At 34.6% G+C, this 8,175-nt stretch overlaps 6 protein-coding genes across 7 annotated transcripts in view; 2 read left to right on the forward strand and 4 right to left on the reverse strand.

Moving 5' to 3' along the window:
• Positions 1 to 270: 270 nt before the first annotated feature.
• Positions 271 to 1,359, reverse strand: LOC108969500 (copper homeostasis protein cutC homolog). The gene has a single exon (XM_018934251.1). It carries the CDS (start codon positions 1,278 to 1,280, stop codon positions 510 to 512), a length of 771 nt encoding a protein of 256 aa, XP_018789796.1. The 5' UTR covers positions 1,281 to 1,359; the 3' UTR covers positions 271 to 509.
• Positions 1,360 to 2,027: 668 nt separating this feature from the next.
• LOC108969494 (dihydroorotate dehydrogenase (quinone), mitochondrial) lies at positions 2,028 to 3,618 on the forward strand. The gene is made up of 3 exons (XM_018934245.1): positions 2,028 to 2,195; positions 2,308 to 2,517; positions 2,580 to 3,618. Exons 1-3 carry the CDS (start codon positions 2,133 to 2,135, stop codon positions 3,537 to 3,539), a joined length of 1,233 nt encoding a protein of 410 aa, XP_018789790.1. The 5' UTR covers positions 2,028 to 2,132; the 3' UTR covers positions 3,540 to 3,618.
• A 2-nt stretch (positions 3,619 to 3,620) lies between these two features.
• LOC108969496 (SRA stem-loop-interacting RNA-binding protein, mitochondrial) lies at positions 3,621 to 4,011 on the reverse strand. Its single transcript, XM_018934247.1, has one exon. The coding sequence runs from the start codon at positions 3,985 to 3,987 to the stop codon at positions 3,727 to 3,729; it is 261 nt and encodes an 86-aa protein (XP_018789792.1). The 5' UTR covers positions 3,988 to 4,011; the 3' UTR covers positions 3,621 to 3,726.
• A 16-nt stretch (positions 4,012 to 4,027) lies between these two features.
• LOC108969495 (methyltransferase-like protein 23) lies at positions 4,028 to 5,062 on the reverse strand. The gene is made up of 2 exons (XM_018934246.1): positions 4,734 to 5,062; positions 4,028 to 4,629 (listed from the first exon to the last, which is right to left on the reverse strand). The coding sequence occupies exons 1-2, from the start codon at positions 4,971 to 4,973 to the stop codon at positions 4,039 to 4,041; spliced, it is 831 nt and encodes a 276-aa protein (XP_018789791.1). The 5' UTR covers positions 4,974 to 5,062; the 3' UTR covers positions 4,028 to 4,038.
• An 88-nt stretch (positions 5,063 to 5,150) lies between these two features.
• The window catches only part of LOC108969492 (probable ATP-dependent RNA helicase spindle-E), an 11,354-nt gene continuing 8,329 nt past the window's right edge, over positions 5,151 to 8,175 (forward strand). For both annotated transcript variants that reach the window (XM_018934241.1, XM_018934243.1), the window contains exons 1-2: positions 5,151 to 5,460; positions 5,521 to 5,792. In XM_018934241.1, the coding sequence (XP_018789786.1) occupies positions 5,271 to 5,460; positions 5,521 to 5,792 (462 nt within the window). In that variant the 5' untranslated portion in view covers positions 5,151 to 5,270. The remainder of the gene's footprint in view (positions 5,461 to 5,520; positions 5,793 to 8,175) is intronic.
• On the reverse strand, positions 6,238 to 7,608 carry LOC108969493. Its single transcript, XM_018934244.1, has one exon. It carries the CDS (start codon positions 7,544 to 7,546, stop codon positions 6,299 to 6,301), a length of 1,248 nt encoding a protein of 415 aa, XP_018789789.1. The 5' UTR covers positions 7,547 to 7,608; the 3' UTR covers positions 6,238 to 6,298.

Below are 8,175 nucleotides of genomic sequence, written 5' to 3' on the forward strand. Positions count from 1 at the left end.
CAAATTATAAAGAAGTGTGTAAGTAAATCTACCGCTGTGTTCTCGGTTACAATATAACAATTATAATAATCAAACCGTTTGTTGCTTTATTCTGCATATTACAATAAATATTACATATGTAGATACATATTGATGTAAATTTATTTAAGTAAAATTAATAAAATAGGGTCATTTAAATTTGAAGGACTATTACATAAATACACACATATACATATATATACGAGAATATACTTATAAATAAATAATATACATAAATATTAAAAAAAAAAGAATTTTATTAATACTCAAATCGATTTCATCAAAGTGAACGTTTTATTAWACGGTTTTGCTTCTAAAAATATATATGAGGTAAAAAGTAGCCACGTCTTGTATTCAATAAGGAGCGACGACGCTTAAATAATAAAGTGCTGTCAAGCCTTAGGAAAAATGTACATAGTAATTTACAGATATATGTAAAAATATATACATTGTAATTTAGCTTTCGTAGAGTTTTTTTATTTTTTTATTCTCTATTTTGCTGCCATAGCGATGCTAACCATTCGTCGTACCACATTAACGTCTGTTGTGGCGTAGGGAGACACGTCTTGCTTACCCATTGTTACATCGCAATCCATGCTCGCCACGCTGCCATTATTGGTTATCGCGCCAGCGGCTGCCTGTGCAGAAGCATGAAATTCTACGCATTTTGTAATTGTTAACAATTCATCCAAATTGCTTACACTAATACCAGCACCAGGCATTATAATTATATCACGATGCTTAGCAATGAGTTGTGCAAGATTATCACTACCCTCGATAGCGGTAACGCGAAAACCGCTACTGAGCAAACGTTTAAAACCCAATTCTTTTATGATGTTGACATTTTCGTGCATTAATTGTGGATTAGTGAGATCGAATGCACGATGGAATGTAAGTGGCATGCCTCCAGCGCKCTCCAAAACACGTTGACATTTTTCCACATCGATGGAACGCTGTTCGGTAAGTGCACCAAAGACRAATCCATCAGCACCGTGCGAACGTAGTATATCCAAATCAAGTAATATGGCTGCTATTTCTGCATTTGAGTAAATGAAATCATTTCCTCGTCTTGGTCGTAGCATGCAATAAATTGGTATGGTTATAAGTTCCTTAAGTGTTTTCAGTGTTCCAGGCGAAGGCGTTAAGCCTCCTTCAGTTAGCGCCGAACATAGTTCAATGCGTGAAGCACCGCCCTCGGCCGCGGCTAGTGCCGAAGCAATTGAATCGACACAAACCTCTAACTTTATATCGGTTGAGGACATTGTAGCCAATTTTTTTATATTTATACTATATATTWAAATACTTTAATTTGAATTAACTAAAAACAGATATGTATTTTATTTCCCGCAGTTCCAAAACAAATAACAACAGTGATCAAAACAAATCTATGAATGAAAGATACAACATAGTTGCCAAGATTTTTAAAATTGTAATTGAACAGGGTGCGATAGTGGTGCCAGAAATAAATTATTAAGTTATATATACACAATCCATCGTTCAGTGCCACTGATAAAAAAAAATATTATTTTAAATATACTTAAATTTTTATATTCTTGCAACATGTTGATACAGAGTGTTTGTAGGTATGTTCACAAAACGGTTGTACATAATCGAGATATATATAYATACATCTGTCTGCACATTTGTCCCTCCCTGCAAGCTGAAACTTAAATTGATTTAACTCGATTAAACTTGGTATGCGCGCCCCTTAGTTAAAAAAATCGTCAAATTAACAAGTTTTTGTTTCTCAGAAGTGTGTGTCATTTTAAAAATTAATTCGTTAATCTTTTGCAATATGTTTTGTTTGTATTTTTTTTTTTATTCATTTGCAGTACTATAATAGTCATTCACAATAAATTGACCGAATCAGCTGTTAAGATATCACTACAGTGGGTGCTCCCGTGGCATTGCACATTTCGTTATAGGTTTTAGCATTTTGTGTCAACGTGCAATCTTGCAGGAGCAAGAGAATTCCCCTATTATCTATTCAAATGAAATACATCACTGGTTATGTATCGCAATTGGGATCTTTTTCTTGTTGCCTTGATATTGCTTAGTTGATTTTGTAATTCTATAAACCGCTAAATATAATATAAAACTTTATACAATAAAATATGAGACTATCGCATTTGCTGAATGCAATGACGGCGAGAGAACCAGTTTTGCCGCGACGAAGGGTAAATTAATTATAATGTAGTGACCTTGCTGTAATAAATATCATCACACGAACTTTCTTACATCGTAATTTTCTCCTTACATACAAAAGTTTAAACTTGTGCTTATCCACAGAACAAACTTAAATCTTTGGCGATTGTGACCACAGGTGCAACTATATTCTATGCGGGATTTTGTATGTACAAAGGCAATGAAAAATTTTACAAGAACACTTTAATGCCCTTATCACGCTATTTGCCGGCGGAAACAACTCATAAATTGGCCGTTCTGGCTTGTAAATATAAAGTATTTCCAGCCTCGACACTTCCAGACTCACATAATTTGGTTCGTACCCAMAAGTTTTTATAATATTTAAATACTAATACAATTGCTTTAACATATTTCAGGCTGTTACATTTTTTGATAAAGGCATAACGAATCCAATCGGCATTGCTGCTGGTTTTGATAAGCAAGGTGAAGCTGTAGAGGGCTTACACAAATTAGGGTTTGGTTTCGTGGAAATTGGTTCAGTAACCCCTGAACCGCAGCCCGGCAATCCAGAACCACGTGTTTTTCGTTTAATTAACGATGAAGCTATTATAAATCGTTATGGATTCAATAGTGATGGACATCGAGTGGTGTTTGACCGCTTAAATGAACTAAGAAATGTGCGAGGTTTCAACGGAGTGCTGGGAGTCAACCTAGGTAAAAATAAAACGTCGGAATCGCCGATTTCAGATTACGTGAATGGCGTAAAAGTGTTTGGTCCCATTGCTGATTATTTAGTTGTTAATGTGAGTAGTCCAAATACTCCAGGTTTACGAGATTTACAAGGAAAAAAGGAGTTGGAACAGTTGCTAACAGCAATAATTGAAGCGCGAAATTCTTTAACGGTTAATAATAAAATACCTATATTTTTGAAAATTTCCCCAGATATTACTAAACAAGATATAAATGACATTGTTAGCGTTATAAACAAGAAAAAATGTTGCGTTGAGGGATTAATAGTTTCCAATACAACAATAACACGTGATAATTTGAAAGAAATTGAGTTGGCTAAAGAGGTGGGTGGTTTGAGTGGCCCACCTATACGTTCCAAATCGACCCAAATAATTGCTGAAGTATATGCACAAACAGGCGGTAAAATCCCCATTATTGGTGTCGGCGGCATTTCATCAGGTCAGGATGCGTTAGAAAAGTTGGAAGCAGGAGCTTCGTATTTGCAATTCTATACTGCCTTTATATATGAAGGACCGCCGGTTGTGCAACGCATTAAAAGAGAGCTATCACAATTGCTAGCTGATAAAGGGTATACGAGCGTGAAGGATGCTGTGGGCAAAAATTACAAAAGTTACCTTAATAAATGATGTTAAATTTATAAAATACGTAAAGTTTGTGCTCCTTATCCTTTGTATGGTATTAAAAATAAAAACATCTATAGAGATATATGCCTTTTTGTAAAGTTTTACGAAATATTTTTAATAAAGAATTTTTGCAATAAATACAAGTGATAAAAACTGAACATGTAGATGACGATGTCTATTTCGAATATTCTTAAGAGTTGGCTGGCTGCACTTTGAGTACTCGTCCTTCGATGAAGTGTGTATTTTTATTAGAAGCACTATTAAATCCATCGCGACTGCTAAATGATACGAAACCATATCCCTTTGAGAAGCCCAGCTGTTTATCAAAAACAACAGCGGCATTTGCGACATGACCAAAATTGGAAAAATATGATTGTAATTCTTTTTGGCCTATGGTCCATGGCAGATTACCAACAAAAAGTTTATAAGAATTGCGTGCTACGCCAGACATTATGAATAAATGGTTATATTATTTTTAAATGAAAAATGACGTTACAAATTTTCACCGTTCCTTTGTGATTTCAAGTAGATGTATAGTATGATTGCCCATTAATTCCAAGAGGTCAACTCCAGAACTTTTACCCAAGTTGTCGATAATGATAGGTACTGATCGCAGCTTCCACTTCTTTAACAACGCTTCTATAGACCAATCGGCACTACGTTCTTGATATGTGCAAATAAACTTTGCGTCCTTGTTTCTTTCAAGTAAAAACGAAATGGTTACAAGTATGTCTTCAAAGACACTTGGGTCGTAAAAGCAATCTGCTCCTATTATCAAATCAAGTGGCCCTATGTTGAAAACACTGTTCAGTAGCAAACCCCAACTGAGACCGATAACTTCAATATCTTGTCCTGGTACTAGATTATTTGCTAAGCAAGATTTGCGTATGTGTGCTAATGATTTTGGCAATATACAACTGTCGCTAAGTATAACACGTGCACCGCATTTAGCAGCCAATATACCAGGAAGTGATGTGCCTGCACCTAATTCGAGCACGCGTTTGCCTACAAKATTTCGACGATTTTCCCACAAAAACCAAGCCAATACCGGAGCACACGGCCAAGTATAGAAGGAGTAACCACTTTGTAAGAGCTGTGGAGATCAATTTGTTCGTTACATCATTGTTTCAYACGGAGAATGTAAATAAAAAAAGTTTTGTTAATTTAATTGTAGATAAAAGTATCGATAAGGCGTACCTCAGGTATTTGAATTTCTACTTTTTCCAATGGTTCTGTTAATGCAGTGGTATCGCTAGAGATTTCAGTTTTCTGATTGGTAAATACAAATTTTCTAATATGCTCAGGAATTTCGTTACTACCAGCACCTACACTTGCGATTTGTGTACCTGCAGTACTTGTTGTTGCTGTCACCGTTGCCACAGCTGTTGTTGTTTGCTCGTTATCACTTTCTTCACTCACTTGATAACCACTAGTCATTTTTAAATAACTTTAAGGAAAGAAGAATTTAATATATTTATAAAAAAATTTGTATTTATAATAAAGCCACGAAATTATTACAAAGGGATTAAAACTAGCGGGACTTTTAAAATGTCATGAAAAAATTACGATAAAATACCCTTTAAATTTAATGTATATGATTGGCAGYACTTTTATGGGAAATAACGGAGAAGTAATTTTTGGACTAGACAATTGGGTGAAATAACTTTGCAGATAAATTTATTAATTTAAAAATCAATTGCGAAGACTGTAAATAACTGCTTTGTGGCAACAAAAATGGATGAAGTGAAAACTTTCTTTGACTTCACAAAAGAATTTAGGCGTGTTCCTGTACCACGAGGATGCGTTTCGGGTAACATTGCTGCTAATGCAGGCAAAGTTGATAGTGGCAGACCCATTAAGCGCGAATATTTTGGTGATCAATATTCCAAACACATTGCGGACCAAGAGCGAAGACGAATATTAGAGGYACAAAATTTATATTTGAAAATTTACAAGTATAATAATAAGTTATATTATTTGTTTTAGGAGGACGACCCGATGAATGATACACGTTCGTCACGGCATGGTGCAACTTCATCTGCATGTATGGATGAACTTGAAGACTTAAGTGATGAAGATGATGTTAAACCAAAGACAAATCGAATTGATGACAATGTATATACACGATATAATTTTAATTTGAATCGAGATGAATCGCTTCCAATACACGACAACAAAGACCAAATTTTGGGCGCTATACGTAAATATCCTGTGGTGGTACTTGAAGGTGATACTGGTTGCGGTAAAACTACACAGGTGAGTAGTTATAGTTTAATATATGTGACCTGGTCTACGAAAAGGGAGCTAACGTGCGAAAACTAGTTTCCTGGGAAACAGCTGTTAAAAATCTTCCATCCGAATCAACTAAAAAGTGAAAATTGTTTTTTTCGGATTTTTTGACATCTAAGCCCCCTTTCCGTAGACAAGGTCACATATACATAATATGGTATGATAAGCGAAAACTCTTTGAATTATTTTAATTTGGAGCTAGTAAATTAATTCATATTTTTTTATAAATTGAAGAATATATTATGTATCTACCATAAAATTATCTAAAATGGCTTACAATTTTTTTTGTTGGTGCATATTCTCCCTTAAAATATGCAGATTTCTTCTAAGTCTGAATAGTATTTTTTAGAAAACTCATATATATTTATGTTTGGTATCTATATCCTTTTTTAAATATATTTGTTCATCAATTCGCTTATATTTTATATTTTTGTTGTTACTTATAAGACATTATTTAAGACTATTTAACTTATTTAGTTATCCTTATTACATGAAATCGTTCTACATTCTTTGTTTAGTTCTGTTTCTAATAGTTCATTCAGTTGCTGCTCAATTACTTCTTTTCCATTACTGCTTACATGACCATCACCCTCTTCCTCACCATTTTCTTGAGTTTCTGTTAAATGAGCATTCGTCTCATCAGACAAATTTTCTTCTGTTGATTGCTCAACATCGGACAAATCTTGACCTTCCGTGCTTCCTATGGATTCTTGCTCTTGCAGATCATCTAATAAATCGTCAGGCAATTCATCGGTGAATACCGTACGCGCAGACATTCTTCTAAGTGTTTTATTTTTCTTTGAAGAACTATCACTTGCACCACTGACTAGTTCCCTCTCTTTATCATTTTGCTTATTGGTAAAACCTTTACGCTTCAAATTTCGTTTTGTACTCTCTAAAGGTAAATATTTTTGTTTGCATACTTCTCCCTCACCRTCTTCAACTATTGCCTGAATATTTTTAAAGCATTCTTCTATGCTTTTGAAAATCGTGGTTGCTGGCAGTGATTGCTTATGCATACCACTTTTACTGGTGTTCACTAACATTTCCTTCATTTCATTGTAACCATCTTCGAGCACTGTCAACGCGGGTAATATTCGTTGCATTGCTGGATATTCTTGTAATTGCTGTCCGAGTCCTTTGCTATTATTCTTCTGCCAAAAGTCTACATTATCTTTATCATTCAAATTATCGTARTCAACAAAATCCTCTAAGCCAACACAATAATTTAAAGCTGTGAAACAAAATGCACCGGTTTGCAATAGTTTCCAAAATATATAACGAGGTTCGTCCATATCCGGTGTTAATGGCAAGGAGTTTATGAAGTTCTTTATTGATTTCCAAGTCTTTAGATTGCATTCAATTTTAACGTAACGTTCTGTAGGTTGTTTAAAGTAAGTTACATATAGCAGATATAGACAACCGATTCTTCTMCGCATACGTTCATCTGCAAAGTGTTGTGCCGTAGTGTTTTTCGTGCTATTCTCCATGGGTGGATCTATATTTATGTCATCCTCGTCAGAATTGCATATGTCGTGCTTTGCACAGTTCATAATCGCAGAGGTCGTTTGTATTATTTCAATATGTGACGTTTGTGCAAAGTAAATATGTTGGAATTGCAAAGTTTTCCACTGTTTACAAAATGAAGAGAAACTATTATTGCCCGAACGTACAAAGAGCGCTATTAATTTTCGACAGTCCTCGAAAACAGCCAATTCCATGATATCTCGCAATTAATTTTGTTTAGCGCTAACAACACAAAWATCGTTTGTATTCAGACATGTCAAAATAATTGTTCAGTGTGGCCAATCCACGATAGATTGCTTATTTTGGGATATTTTGTATTTACATGAAAACTGTAATGTGTGGAATACAATGCTCGCGACAGACTGCAAACGACATMTGTCAAATATTAAAATACACACGTTCTTATGGACGGAGCTGCACGACTACACGACTGCAGCCGACAGTTGTCGTTCTCGCTAACTTCAATTTAATCCTATATTTGCCAACGACAGTAGAGTTGACAGTAGAATGGAATATAGAGAGATGAGGTAGGGTGGTGATAAAAATGTAAAATGTAAAATTTTTCACAGCTCTAACAAACTTGACGTTAATTTACAAATAAAWGCATAAAATAGCTCTGGTACAGCATTTATAATAACAATTGATMATTTAAAACAAATAAATTTACCTATTTTCTTATTTTTTRCTTAAAACTTTCACTTTGARCAAAATATTARAATTTCATTGAAGTGCAAGGTATTARTATGACCACGACGAAATTGTGTACATGCAAAATGGACAACTGCGTTATTTTGTGTACATGCCGGCCATTGTTATGTTGGTG

Source organism: Bactrocera latifrons, unplaced genomic scaffold (assembly GCF_001853355.1).
Source record: "Bactrocera latifrons isolate USDA-ARS-PBARC rearing strain unplaced genomic scaffold, ASM185335v1 scaffold_254, whole genome shotgun sequence".
Taxonomy (NCBI): domain Eukaryota; kingdom Metazoa; phylum Arthropoda; class Insecta; order Diptera; family Tephritidae; genus Bactrocera; species Bactrocera latifrons.

Bases quoted from the DNA above. Each gene is read 5' to 3' on its own strand.
- LOC108969494 (XM_018934245.1), top strand. From the start codon at position 2,133: ATGAGACTATCGCATTTGCTGAATGCAATGACGGCGAGAGAACCAGTT. The intron at 2,196-2,307 runs GTAAATTAATTA...GCTTATCCACAG, and splicing joins CAGTTTTGCCGCGACGAAGG to AACAAACTTAAATCTTTGGC.
- LOC108969496 (XM_018934247.1), bottom strand. From the start codon at position 3,987: ATGTCTGGCGTAGCACGCAATTCTTATAAACTTTTTGTTGGTAATCTG.